Genomic DNA, 13,924 nt, shown 5'->3' with positions numbered 1-13,924 from the left:
ATTGGTTAAACGGTACGCAATGCACGGCACCCCACTGAGTCTTGTTAACTCTAATAAATTTTAACTATTTTTAATTCCATCGGTAGTTGTATTAAAATTTCAAAGAACTTTGTTTTTTCCGATACGGTATAGGAAAAAGAAAACAGAGGATTCAGATATCCGTTGGTGTCAAACAAAGACGTCAAGCGACAAATAAAATGTATAATATCTGTGGGTGTTGAGTTACTTTGTTGGCGATAAATCGTTTGACGGAGGGTAACGTGACCCAGCGTTTGGAGATTACATATATATTTTAACGGACAACGAATCCTCTTGTGTATTTTTCATGCCAATGAGTGACACACCCCTCTGATGCTCAATAAATAAAAAAACAATGCCAAAAAAATTTGTCCGAAAACGCTGTCGCAAGGGGCGCTAAATAGCTTCGATGGCACGATAAAAGCCTTACACGTATCAGTCACCGACTGGAAAATAGGAAATACCATTTTTTCATGTGTAAAAGATACGAATAAAAAAAAAAAAAAAAAGGAAACTCGCGTTTGAGCGTAAAAAGAATAACATGTGCTGTGTATTTTCATTGAACATCGAGTAAAATAAGTATATAGTGTCACCATCGTCACTCCGTTGTTATCACGATTCGTGTATATTCGCACTCCCGCGGCTCCGATGCGCACACCTGAGTATACATAGATGTACATCTATACCCTAGCTACAAGTTGATTTATGATATAAAAAAAAAAAAAAGTCCTACGTTGGGGCGATACGAGGTATCCGATCGGTAATCAGAGAATAATAATATAGTATGTATAGGTATGTACATAAGGTATACAACTTTTCCTACGGATTCTCCGCCAACACAACTGCGTGCAACAGCAGATGATATGGCTCAACTCGCTCCATCATCTTTTATATATCTTTTACCACCTTTGGTCTCAAAATATTATTTTTTTTTTCTCGTATTTTCACTCACGTTACGTATGCTATTGGATGCCTGTACCTATATAGAATTATATTATTCGTCGATTTTCAATTATACCTACGTACAGCGACCGAGGAAATGTACAGAAGTGTCTAACAATTTAACTTACACGGCTCTGAACGACAAAAAAACTATATGTTTATATAAGCCCTTAGAACTTGGAATTGTTTTTTTTCATACTTAGAGAACTTGTGTGTTGAAAACCAAAATTTCGAAAAGTTAGGGAAAATTGTATTATGAATTTTTTAACCATTGCTACTTTGGTTTTTAACGTTTTGGTACTTGAATAAACACAAGAACTGTAAGGAAGCACTTTTTTTTATACTTCCATAAAACGAGAAAACCAGGAATTTCGTTACAAACTATCAAATAAAATATTAGTTTAATAACTCTTGTTAGTAATATTTATACCATTATTACGTATCGGGGAATTGAATAGCGGATATATTTTTTAAAATTTAATTAAAAAATGTGAGACATGAAATATAGTTGCGATAAAACGAAAAAATAAAAAAATAAAAAAATATTTACCCTTTCGCGTATTGAAGCGCAATTGGAGATAATTCTCTTCAGCAGAGAGAGCGTAGAGTCTCACCTATACTTCCGTACGTTACACTTTGCCAATTAATCACAAAACTGTTTGTACGAACAAAAAAAAAAAAAAAACACATACACATATATGTGTAAGGTATAAACTTTCAGCGAACTCATTGGTTTCCTTATACAAAAGCACGGGGCGTCGCGTTTCTCGGGAAAGAACCTGCGCATTGTAATATTTTTAGCATATCACTAAGGTATTTTACACACGTATGCAATAATGTGCCGAACAAGAGCTTTTTTTTCACCCGATCCTCAACCCACTCCAACTTTTAAATATTGACGAGTCGACATGGACGGATGTATCCTGGTAAAAAAAAAAAAAAAAAAAAAACGGGTAAACAATATTACGCTCGAAGCGCGAGTAATTTGGTCCCCAATGTTACCCGTGCACTCAACTTCAAAGAATCAAATATCTCTTTTCCTATAACCATGCAAATTGATATTTTACTCATTACAAATGTTAAAACATTTTTTTTTTGTTTTTTTTTTTTTTTTTGCTTCTAAGTACAGTAACATTAACTCTTTGTTTTTTTACTTTTTGTATTCGCGATAAGAAATTTCTCAGAAATGACAGTACTAAAAATACCACAAGATCTTTTATTACTTCAATCACGATACAAATTTATTTTGCGTTTATTAAGCTGTTCAAGAACATTCGTATAGCTTTCAGTACGAGTTTTCCTCGTGTCTGTAAGTATAACTAACTTCGTGATGGTAATTTGGCATAAATGTATCCTAGCTCTTTTGGCTTGTGCGCTGACGTGCATTCGTGATGACCCGAGCGTTGAAGCAAAGTCGTGCATGAGCATTTATTAAAATGCATAGTTATAGGTATACAACGAAAAAAAAAAAAAAAAAAAAAAAAAAAAAACATTGCGCGTGTCAGAGATAAAAGGCGCCTTTATCGTCGTACGAGTTTGTGTATAATAATCGTTTTTTTGTTCTGCATGACTCAAACGACTCTGTTTGAATGTATATTTCAATGCTGTGAGTATAAGATGCAATCGCTAGAAAATTATTGAATTAAAAAAGGAAAGTCACCATTACCGACACTTGCAATTGTGTGTTTGCTTTTTTTTTATAAGTAAACAAAAAACAACGTTAGCGAAAATTGAGATTTATAGAAGCCTTTGCAGTACATTGTCACTTTGGTGAGGTAAGCCATTATTTTAACGACAAAGAAACTTAATCAAATATTTGTTTTATATTTAAAATGGGACAATTTGACGTACCATTTTATCTACTTTTACCGTAACCGACCAAAATAATAAAAGTTTTTGTTCAGTGTATCGTACCAGATGCCATTAATCCTTAATATCGGGCGCGTGTCGCGTGCGCAATAATAATCTATGCAGCAAATGTCCCGTCAACTAAAAATAAACTTTTAACAACCATCTAATTTTGTGGCGGACGATTAAATGGCTAACGTTTCGTAAAGTTGAGGGATTTTCGTGTTTACAGTGCCTAGTGATTATTTTTTTGATGCTACACGAGAATTTTTCCTCTACGCCACTATCACGAGGGAAAGTCACTTTGAAATATTTTTTTTTCAAACACATAAATTCAATAAGTTTTTACGTAAACATGATACAAACATTACAAAAATCATTATTTTTTTTTAATGTGCGAATACACAATGAAAAATGTCACAGTACTTTCATCAACACATAATATAAATAAATAAATGTTTAAGTGATCCAAGGGGTAGAAAAAAATATAGATTATGTATCCAAAAACAAAATTTTGTTCGAGATACCAACAATGTAAGTGTAAAAATTTATAAACATCATCTTCGCCTGTAACACGTATGAGGAACATTTACTTCAGAAAATCTCAACATGGAAAAAGTAATACAAAATTTTTTTTTCCGAAATTCTGAACATAAATCGGTAATTGGAAGAAAGAGTGAGATTATAGCGGTATTTTCATACTGATGTTACAGACCGATATCAGAAGTGCTGTGGCCTGAAGGTGAGTATACAACATGCCAACTTTTCCAGGCAGGCTGTTGGGGAATTCCCCAGATTCTACTCCTATATTGCTCTTGTTTGGTATTATCACGGAAATTTCAGAGGCGCCTATCGAGTTTATAAAGAATTGATAAAATCGATCTGTTGTTTCACACTTTAATACTCAGTTACCTGGGTTTTTTTAATGACAAGTAAATGGTAGGACAAGGTAGAAGGCAAAACTTCAATTGAGGTGCTTTTATATTATTCCACACTGTGTTTTCTTCAAAAATAATCGTTTCAGTAACACTACTCTACATGTGTTAAAAATTCCAACAAATGGTTCTATTCATACAAAAAAATCGAGCTCAATCATTACTGTAAGATACACAATTTTTAAATCATATATAATAATTACGACTGGCACAATTTTCATCGAATCAAAAAGTGTTATTCCAACAGACTGGTCGTTGGGATGGTAAACAACTCAAGGGATCAAAGGTTTGATTTTTGCTAAAGTACCATGTCAACATTGGCTCTTGCAAAATGATTTATTTTCCTTAAATTTCTCCTTGAGATTTTATCGGGAAACTCTTTGGGGTTTTTCTTTACCCTCAGAATAAAGACCAGAGTGGAATTGCAAGAGTATTAGGCATTTAAAAGAAAAAAATTTTTTTGCTCTGGTGAGAATTTTAAGCACTATTGAGAAGTGATGTCTTTTACATTAATTTTTTTTACTTTAAATGAAATTAAAATGAATAGAATATAACAAAATATAAATACATGTTACACAGAGTAAATAATGAAAGCTAGATTTAACGATACAGATTGGTGTAAGTACCCCATGTATATTTTTTTAAAATCATATATACATATACGTATATAATTATAATTATATACATATTACTTATAACAAATCGATGATTATATTAAAATTGAAAATGAGAAATATTAATTAGAATTTAAGTGAGATTTTTACATGAGTCAATGATTCATGCTTGCAACTTTGAATTTTTTTGGATGCCGAACTGGTCTGTGAGACTCACTGTCCGTTGATTCTGTGTCAGAGTCATTGGAATAGTTGATATCGCCATCAGGTTTGCAAGCATTGAGTGCCTCTAAACCAATTTGACCACTAACTTTAGCTCTTTCTAAAGCAAGTACTGAAAAATATAATTACATTTGGAATATCCAATTAAATATTTTACAAACGTATGTTTTTATAATCATATAAAAGATAATTTTTGTCCCAATATACAACCAAAGTAATGAAATGATTGCAGCATTAATAGCAAAACATTTGAATAGGATAAATGTTTAAATTGTCAACACCAGTTAATTCCTCCTTACATTAATAAACAACAGTTTAGGAGAAATATTAGGTATGGTTACAAATAAGTACAACAATGACATTCATCCTCCCTTAGGAAAGCAAAAAAACATAAAAATCACTTACTCTGTTGCTCCAGTCTAGCATTTTGTTTCTTCATGTTTTCAATATCAGACTGGTGAGAGTTATTTCTGCGCTTCATGGTCTGAATGTACTCAGCTGCCTTTTTGAGTATCTGAGCCCTGCTCACAGCCTTCTCATTGCTCAGCAAGGGTACAGCATCTCTCAAACTGGAAAAACTATCTTTGATGTGGTCTCTCCGTCTTCTCTCGAGTGCATTGTGATGAGCTCTCTTTTCAGCCTAAAAATGAGACAAAGAACAACTTGCAAGTAACATGATCAGTGGATTGTTTTTGTTGTCACTGTCAAGCGTTACAACATAGTCCATGGATAAAGTAACAAAAGATGTCTACTAAATGGATTTATCAGGATCACGTACCTGTGAAGAGAACTGTTGATTATTCGAGAGCCTATTCCTAGGATCGTCATCTCCATCCTAGAAAACATAAACACAGGATTAGAAATCTCGAGCGCAGTGCGTATGCATGTACTTGAGCCAATCCCCAAGAAAGATAAAAAATCCCCTCTGGAGCTTACATCGCTTTCTATGTCGATGTCCCTGTCATCGTCACTCATTTCGGATGATGGGGACGATAGTGTAGGCGCAATGATGAAGTTTTGAGTTTCACGTTTAAGTAGAACAAAAAAAGTTTTAGATTATTTATTACGGACTTAACCTTAACAACGCGCTTTTTAATGCCACTTCTTCTCTTTTCTACAATACACACACTTCCCCTCCTTCTCTCTTGGTCCTGTCCTGTCACGTCAATCTATCTTTATGCACGCATGTATACCTATATAAAGTGCATTGTTGCGCACAATATGCGCACCAGAGAGCACCTCAACAGAAAATCTACGATCTTACATATACATAAGACTGTGATAAGACTGAAAGACCATTGATATATGTTTAATATATTAATTACCTAGGTAAATGCAAAGTAGAGGATTTTAACAGCTTTAGAGATCGTAAAAAATTCAACGATTTCAATAAAAAAACTGTAAGTAATTGTCATGGTACTGTCATTTTCTCCAATTTTTTCGGGAGAATAAAGGCAACTTGTAAGTATATCTCTGTAATTAACACACGTTATTGACAGATATGATACATATCTATTGTTTATGTATCATCTATCACACTTATTAAGAAGTTTGATATATAATTATACTTTTTTTATTTTTCATATTTATGCATGTACTGTGTACCGATAATGTATGAAACTATTTTACCTTGCCGTGCTGTACTGCTGAGTGCTGCCCACTTGCGTTATAGTTGCGTACCACAGTCTATTGGGTGTTTTCCGCAATCGTCACCAGCAAGTAATTTAAGGTTGCGCTCTACGCTACCATCAGGTCGATAAGTTAACTACCTTGAATTAACTTGCGCTCTGTTCCGTAATCTGGCCGCAGTTAAAATAGCAGACGACAGTCAACAGCGATGAAATCTTCACTTTTTTCTCGACTTTCACGTCGTCTGCTGTTTTAACTTGCAGATTACGGAATATATTTGTTGACTTACTGGCCTAACGGTAACGTTGGGAGCGCAAATTTAAATTACTTGCTGTTGACGACGATTGCGGAAAACACCCCAAGCGGCGTTACCACCACGACCTACGTAACTTTACAGCCTCTGATTTTATCATTCTGGTAAAGAGAGCACGGTGTAAGATGTACGTGAAGTTATGTGTAGTAATTAAAGAAATTACTACTAATTAATGCCATATGGTCGATTTTATTGAACCATATGAATATCTCTATTTTTAGAGGGCGACTTTTGAGTAAAAAATAGATTGTAAACTTGCCGCAAACAGCACAAACCACGTCAACTCTTCATTATCTATCTACAAAATTAGATGCGGCTGGTTTGTAATTATCAAAGTGACTTTGCTGTAAATAGCAATAGTTATTTGGATCAGCGCCATCTAGCGGTCTTAATTTTTTGGCCAAAAGTGGCTCCTAAAATTCTCAATCAGAGCATTCAGGATTAGAGCCATTTAGTCAATTATAAACCAGCCGCAACTCATGATAAAGCTATAAAATGAAAAAATAACAATACATGTGTTTTTGGCGGCAAGTTAACAATCTATTTTTTACCAAAAAATCGACCTGCTATGTGTTTGTACTTTTGAAGATAAATTTTCAAGCATAAGATGGATTGTTAACTTGCCGCCAAAAACACACGTATTGTTATTTTTTCATTTTATAGCTTTATCATGAGTTGCGGCTGGTTTATAATTAACTAAATGGCTCTAATCCTGAATGCTCTGATTGAGAATTTTAGGAGCCACTTTTGACCAAAAAATAAAGACCGCTAGATGGCGCTGATCCAAAATATTTATTGCTACTTACAGTAAAGTCACTTTATTAGTTATAAACCAGCCGCAAATAATCTTATAAATAGACGATAAATAGTTGACATTTTTTGTGCTACTTGCGGCAAGTTTACAATATGTCTTTTACCTGTAAATGGACCCTAAAAAGTATAAATATTCCACTTATCCTATACGGCTCATAAAATCTACCATATTTACAAAATTGAAATACTTTAGACCTTTTATCATTAACTCGCGGAAGCACAGCCCTTTAACTTTCTAGTTTAAATAAACAGCTAACTTATATAATATGTACATACCAAGATTTGTGTTACAGAAATCTTGAACAATGATTCAATAGATACGTAAAGTAATAAGTCCAAAAAAGACAACGGAAGAAAAAAGGCTTAAAAAAAAAGTTCAGTCACACAGGAAGAGTCTCCTAAAAATGGAGCATTGAGTCTCACTTAATTTAAATTACTTTACAATTTATCTTTTACCTGAAAATCGACCTCCAATACCAACAATATTCTACTTATCTTATATTGTTCATAAAATCGACAATATTTATAAAATTACAATACTCTTGACCTTTTACCATTAACTAATGAAAGAACAGCCCTTCATCTTTAGATTTCCAATAAACAGTTAACTTATATAATATGTACATAACAAAATTTGTGTTACAGAAATCGTAAATCACGATCAAATATACACGTAAATTAATCAGTCGAAAAGATACAACTGAAGAAAAAAGGTCTTAAAAAGAAGCAGCCACACGAAGAGTCTCCTAGGAATGGAGCATCGGATCTCACTAATTGAAAAATACATTTATTACAGAGATGTAAATTTTAAGTGTTTGAAGTAAACAAAGAACCCAACCTTCTCTGATAAAGTGAGATCCAATGCTCCATTCTTGTATGAGACTTTTCGTGTGACTGTGCTTCTTTTTCAGGCCTTTTTTCTTCGGTTGTCTCTTTAATGGACTGATTAATTTGTGCTCACATGAGTTAATGGACAAAGGTCTAGAGTATTTTAATTTTGTAAATATGATAGATTTTATGAGCCATATAACATATGCAGAATATTGATGTAGAAACTTGCCGCAAGTAGCACAAAAAATGTCAACTATTTATCGTCTATTTATAAGATTATTTGCGGCTGGTTTATAACTAATAAAGTGACTTTACTGTAAGTAGCAATAATTATTTTGGATCAGCGCCATCTAGCGGTCTTTATTTTTTGGTCAAAAGTGGCTCCTAAAATTCTCAATCAGAGCATTCAGGATTAGAACCATTTAGTTAATTATAAACCAGCCGCAACTCATGATAAAGCTATAAAATGAAAAAATAACAATACGTGTGTTTTTGGCGGCAAGTTAACAATCCATCTTATGCTTGAAAATTTATCTTCAAAAGTACAAACACATAGCAGGTCGATTTTTTGGTAAAAAATAGATTGTTAACTTGCCGCCAAAAACACATGTATTGTTATTTTTTCATTTTATAGCTTTATCATGAGTTGCGGCTGGTTTATAATTGACTAAATGGCTCTAATCCTGAATGCTCTGATTGAGAATTTTAGGAGCCACTTTTGGCCAAAAAATTAAGACCGCTAGATGGCGCTGATCCAAATAACTATTGCTATTTACAGCAAAGTCACTTTGATAATTACAAACCAGCCGCATCTAATTTTGTAGATAGATAATGAAGAGTTGACGTGGTTTGTGCTGTTTGCAGCAAGTTTACAATCTATTTTTTACTCAAAAGTCGCCCTCTAAAAATAGAGATATTCATATGGTTCAATAAAATCGACCATATGGCATTAATTAGTAGTAATTTCTTTAATTACTACACATAACTTCACGTACATCTTACACCGTGCTCTCTTTACCAGAATGATAAAATCAGAGGCTGTAAAGTTACGTAGGTCGTGGTGGTAACGCCGCTTGGGGTGTTTTCCGCAATCGTCGTCAACAGCAAGTAATTTAAATTTGCGCTCCCAACGTTACCGTTAGGCCAGTAAGTCAACAAATATATTCCGTAATCTGCAAGTTAAAACAGCAGACGACGTGAAAGTCGAGAAAAAAGTGAAGATTTCATCGCTGTTGACTGTCGTCTGCTATTTTAACTGCGGCCAGATTACGGAACAGAGCGCCAGTTAATTCAAGGTAGTTAACTTATCGACCTGATGGTAGCGTAGAGCGCAACCTTAAATCTCTCCATATAACACGTGTTCATCCATAACCTATAACTTCTGTTTACTTCTGACGGTCCACGTTTCTGCTTTGCTCGTTCAAGTCAACGTTGTGATAAAAAAATGTTGGCTGCTGGAATAAAAAAACGGAAAGTCTCGAAAAAGACAAAAAAAGCGTGGAGAAAACACGTAGACGTCAAAGATGTCGATGCCTTCCTCGAAGACCAGCGGTTAGAAGAAAGATTGGGTGAGCCATTGTCTCTCAAGAAGGACGACGATTTGTTTTCTTACGACAGAGAAGGAGACAATAAACTCGAAGATTACAACTACACGACTAAACAGCAGCGAAGAGAATTGCTCAGAAACGCAGAACCGAAATGTTTTGCTATTCTGAAGCCCCACACTGCTGTTCCGGATCCCATTGCCAAAAGAAATCGAGTCAGAACTCCAGAGGAAAGGAAGAACCTCTTAGTGAAACAAAAAGAAACATTAAGAAAAATCAGTGGAACACTGAAGTTGAAAGAAAAAGAGGCAATAATAAACAGACAGTTGGCTAAAAAGAAAAGAGCTCAGAGGCCCAAGAGAGGAGAATTTAATACTGACGCTTGGGAGAAAGAGCCTGTTGTTGAACCAGAGTTGAAAAGCGAGTGGCTCGATAAGGATACAGTGAGGCACACGTTTGCAAATACGAGAAAATTGCTGAAACAAGTTCCCAAGTCTGTACAACAAAAGCCTTCAATAATACCAGCTATAAACGCACCTCATCCTGGTATCTCATACAATCCATCATTTGCTGATCATCAAAAGTTACTCAGAACAGTAGCAGCAGATGAAATTAAATTAATGAAGGAAGAGAAACACTTGGAGAGGGTAACAACACAAATGTTTAGAAAGGTGAGTAGTATTTTTCTTCAAAGTGTACTTAACTTGGAATACATGCTAAATTATTTTATAAATGTATCTTAGGTGACACAAAGAGAAAAAGAACAAGACATCTTGGAGGAAATGTCTCAAGGACTGCCATTTCACAAAGAAGAAAACGTCAGTTCAGATAGCGAAGACGATGATCCTACTGTTAGATCTATCAATCCTCCAGTGCAAAACAAAAAAAAAACTTTGGTCGAACGCCGTAAAATAAAAGAACGGCAGAGGCTTGAAGAAGAGCGTCATAAGCAGAAGATTGAAAAGAAAAAAATTGCTGACATCTATCATCTTAATCAGATCAAGAAAAAATTGACCAAAAAGCAAAAGAGGCTAGAGGCTCTAAAGGAAAAAAGGTTAAAAACTAAAGCAAGAAAAGTGTTTGAACCAAAAAAGTTGAGCAGACACAAGTTTGAGCCTCTAGAACAAGAATTCGTCATAGGAGCTGAGTTAACAGGAAATTTAAGAAGTGCTCAGCCTGTTGGTAATTTGTTGAAAGATCGTTACAAGTCTCTCCAACAGAGAAACATTGTGCCACCTGGTACTGTAGCGCTGTGAGTATTTATTTTTTGTTATATATATGTTATAATTTTATCGACATGTTTCTTATAAAGGCATTGTACTTTTATTTACAGAAAAAGGAGCAAAGCTAAAGTTAAGAAGTTTGTAAAAGCAGATCACAAAATTGATTTGACAAAATTAAGCAAGTGATTTTGTACATAAAAGAAATTCGAACATAAGGGATTTTAGTTGTGTTATGTTTATATATTTCATTAAAGGTGAATTATTTATATACATGACTGTATTTATTCTCTTTCATGATTCAAAAAATCTTCGTACACATCATGGAACCCATAATTAAAATAAGTTTCTTCGGATTCTTCATCTTCCATTATTATTCCTGTTTCACTGAAGGTAATTGACTTTTTCTTATTAATTTCCTTGTTACTACCTACTGACTCATCTGTACTAGTACTTGAACTATCTGAACTGTCATGTTGATCCTTAAATTATAATAAAATTTATTAAATGCATGTCAGACCCAAGTTTTATGTGGATGAAAAATTACGTTGCATATAAATGACGTACTTTTACAATTATTGATGTTCTGTGAGCCATAGCGTCAAAATTGTCTGCTTCCTGATCTAAGTCTTTTATTTCAACATACTTATTTTCCTCGTCGCTTTCAGTGTGCATACTCTGTATACTTGTTGAATCTGATTCCAGCCTAAAAATGTGTTTTACAAAAAGTTGCTTAAACAATTCATCAATTAATATATCACACAATAGTTTGTCTAGATATAATTTGGAAAGATTACAGGTCCAGAGCCGAAATTGCATGTGTTTAAGTAGAAATCAAAAGTATTAGGGAATTTATCAACCAACTATTATTGTAAAATTTTTACTTACAAGTCTAAGCTGAAAGTTGACTTTTGAGAGTTATAATCATCGATCACATCTAATAAATAGTAGGCCAAAGTTCGTAAGTCCCAATTTTTAAAGTTCACAGAAATACTTGTTCGAATCTGCAAGTAAGAAATAGATTACATTTACATTTGCCGCGTTAAATGTTTCCACAGTCAAATGTTTTATGAACTCACGTTTAAAGCAGAACTCACGACGCGTTTCAGCAAATTCAGAACATCACAGCATTTCGTCAGTGCAGATGAGGTTTTCGTTTTCAACTCGTTTGTCAATGTGCATTTAATATTCTCTCGATGAGCAATTACTTCTAGTACACGTCTATAGTAATCTTTCCTCGAAAATTCCAGATTCATGGTTTCCAATAGTTTCAAGCTCTTTTGTTCAAAGCCTTCGGGCTGTTGGAAGGGGTCTAACGTTTCCATCCTGATCACTGTCCTTTTTAATTTTTTCAAAGCTACATTTTGTATTTTTACCGACTGAATATAATTCTGTTTATTCTTCTTTGCTTCTTTAATTTTTCCCACCCAACTGTCCATTTGAGTCCTACAATTAAATTTACTTTCGTTAGTATACGAAATGCATAACATTTGGCCTTTTTAACTACTCGCGCGCACCCTTGCTCTGAGCTGTCTTGTTTCATTCTACTAAAATCATCGAAAAATTGATTCAGCTGATTGTCAAGAATGACGTTTTCACGCATAAGCCGCTGTGTAGTTTGAGGTGCAGTGTTTTTCAACTCGAGTTGAAAGTTTTGAGACACATCGAGTATTCCTTTGTATGCTTCTTTCCTCAAGCTATTATAGTTTTTTTTTTTTTTTCAATACAACAGTTTTAATAAAAATGAAGATGGGAAGGTCAAAGCTTAAATTGCTTTCATGTCCCTTAATGGGTCATTTATGTAGAGTTAAAAATGAAATGAACCATGAATGCTCACTTCTCCTGGTGTTCTATCGACTTGAGTTGAATTTGTTTCAGCTTTTGTTGCATCTCTTCTTCTTTTCGTAAGATCGATTTGTTTTGGCGATCGTACCTTGCCTTTAAATTGTCTGCCTTTGACTTGAAATCTTCTATGGCGTTCACTCTGGCATCTTGAACACACAAGTAAAAAACATTTGGCTCAAAGATAGTAACGATAAGAGTAACGCTATTGTTCATAATTACTTAGAGCTTTGATTTCGGCATAAAATCGAGTTCGAGTCTTCTCATATTTTTCCTCCGACAGTTTTACCGCCAGCAAGTGTTTCGACCTCAGTTCTTCGCTCGAGTTTTCAATTTCTTCGCACTTTTTTTTGTTATCATTGATTCTCTTCACCTCCGATGCAATGTTATTGTTCAGTTCAACAATTGCACTCTCCACTTCACCAGCAAAATCTCCCAAATAACCTTTTGCAAGTTCACAGAGTTTTTCCAATTCTTCGTTTTTCGCTTGCGCACTGATGAATTTTCATCAAATGAAAAAATGTTTAATTTTCTATTTTTTTATGAATTTGCGTTTCACGTGTGAAATTTGCTTATCAATTTTCTGAAATTTGAATCAAGTTCCTGCAGAGCTAAATTTGACACAACCTGGGTGTACAAAAACTTGGTAAAAACAAAACATGTAACCCTCAGAAATCTCAGAGTTAAAAAAAAAAATAAATAAATAAAACGACATTCAAAGAAACTACTATATCGTCGAGCATACAAAAAAGTATAACGAATTACCGTATGATCTTATTTCGAAGATCATCGATAAAAATGTCGTATGTGGCCATTTGGGCATTGATGATGGTTGGTTGATCGGCGGCATCTTCCGATGTCCAGTCCTCACCGATTTCCGGTGGCTGCAGTCGTGAAGGTAGAGAAACATTTTTTCCAACAACTCCATGGGGGTCGACCATTTTAAGTACACTTTTTTTCTTTCGCTTTCAATTACCGTATGATTTGTAAATTTTAATAAATAAAACAACCAAAATGAAAGTAGATACATACATATATTATGAACAAAACTTTCATTTGTTTGAAAATTGATTTTATTTTGTCAATCTCAAACTCGATCGTTCAGCTTTACTTTTGTTTTTGAACGAGTGGACGTCATTGTTATGTACATACG

General features: G+C 34.2%; 3 protein-coding genes across 5 annotated transcripts; 1 reads left to right on the top strand and 2 right to left on the bottom strand.

The window, feature by feature from the left end:
• Window positions 1–4,367: 4,367 nt before the first annotated feature.
• Max (MYC associated factor X) lies at window positions 4,368–5,821 on the bottom strand. Of its 2 annotated transcripts, none has more exons than XM_089591055.1 (4): window positions 5,516–5,821; window positions 5,358–5,414; window positions 4,982–5,219; window positions 4,368–4,706 (listed from the first exon to the last, which is right to left on the bottom strand). In XM_089591055.1, exons 1-4 carry the CDS (start codon window positions 5,552–5,554, stop codon window positions 4,513–4,515), a joined length of 528 nt encoding a protein of 175 aa, XP_089447181.1. In that variant the 5' UTR covers window positions 5,555–5,821; the 3' UTR covers window positions 4,368–4,512. The 2 variants fall into 2 exon arrangements, with proteins under 2 accessions (XP_089447181.1, XP_014204132.1); XM_014348646.3 differs by having other exon boundaries at window positions 4,368–4,691; window positions 4,985–5,219; window positions 5,516–5,817.
• Window positions 5,822–5,902: 81 nt separating this feature from the next.
• Window positions 5,903–11,242, top strand: LOC106636283 (ribosome biogenesis factor Nop53). 2 transcript variants are annotated; one of them, XM_089598834.1, is made up of 4 exons: window positions 5,903–5,979; window positions 9,591–10,380; window positions 10,453–10,961; window positions 11,043–11,242. In XM_089598834.1, exons 2-4 carry the CDS (start codon window positions 9,610–9,612, stop codon window positions 11,116–11,118), a joined length of 1,356 nt encoding a protein of 451 aa, XP_089454960.1. In that variant the 5' UTR covers window positions 5,903–5,979; window positions 9,591–9,609; the 3' UTR covers window positions 11,119–11,242. The 2 variants fall into 2 exon arrangements, with proteins under 2 accessions (XP_089454960.1, XP_014204127.2); XM_014348641.2 differs by lacking the exon at window positions 5,903–5,979 and having other exon boundaries at window positions 9,440–10,380; window positions 11,043–11,241.
• LOC106636217 (uncharacterized) lies at window positions 11,214–13,712 on the bottom strand. The gene is made up of 8 exons (XM_023391273.2): window positions 13,537–13,712; window positions 12,994–13,265; window positions 12,767–12,920; window positions 12,447–12,626; window positions 12,009–12,375; window positions 11,818–11,933; window positions 11,497–11,635; window positions 11,214–11,411 (listed from the first exon to the last, which is right to left on the bottom strand). Exons 1-8 carry the CDS (start codon window positions 13,710–13,712, stop codon window positions 11,214–11,216), a joined length of 1,602 nt encoding a protein of 533 aa, XP_023247041.2.
• Between the last annotated feature and the right edge of the window lie 212 nt (window positions 13,713–13,924).

The sequence above is a fragment of the Copidosoma floridanum genome, unplaced genomic scaffold (assembly GCF_036245765.1).
Source record: "Copidosoma floridanum isolate Cflo_tuat_1 unplaced genomic scaffold, Cflo_Japanese_pri ptg000001l, whole genome shotgun sequence".
NCBI classification, from domain to species: domain Eukaryota; kingdom Metazoa; phylum Arthropoda; class Insecta; order Hymenoptera; family Encyrtidae; genus Copidosoma; species Copidosoma floridanum.
Note: the sequence above shows the minus strand (reverse complement) of the source record. Positions and strands in the feature narration are given on the sequence as shown.

Coding starts and splice junctions, on each gene's coding strand:
- Max (XM_089591055.1), bottom strand. CDS start 5,554: ATGAGTGACGATGACAGGGACATCGACATAGAAAGCGAT. Junction 5,415..5,515: donor ACATCGACATAGAAAGCGAT/GTAAGCTCCAGA, acceptor TATGTTTTCTAG/GATGGAGATGACGATCCTAG. Junction 5,220..5,357: donor ATCAACAGTTCTCTTCACAG/GTACGTGATCCT, acceptor TCTCATTTTTAG/GCTGAAAAGAGAGCTCATCA.
- LOC106636217 (XM_023391273.2), bottom strand. CDS start 13,712: ATGGTCGACCCCCATGGAGTTGTTGGAAAAAATGTTTCTCTACCTTCA. Junction 12,921..12,993: donor TGCCGAAATCAAAGCTCTAA/GTAATTATGAAC, acceptor TGTGTGTTCAAG/ATGCCAGAGTGAACGCCATA. Junction 12,376..12,446: donor CAAGACAGCTCAGAGCAAGG/GTGCGCGCGAGT, acceptor ATTTAATTGTAG/GACTCAAATGGACAGTTGGG.
- LOC106636283 (XM_089598834.1), top strand. CDS start 9,610: ATGTTGGCTGCTGGAATAAAAAAACGGAAAGTCTCGAAAAAGACAAAA. Junction 10,381..10,452: donor CAACACAAATGTTTAGAAAG/GTGAGTAGTATT, acceptor AATGTATCTTAG/GTGACACAAAGAGAAAAAGA. Junction 10,962..11,042: donor CCACCTGGTACTGTAGCGCT/GTGAGTATTTAT, acceptor TTTTATTTACAG/AAAAAGGAGCAAAGCTAAAG.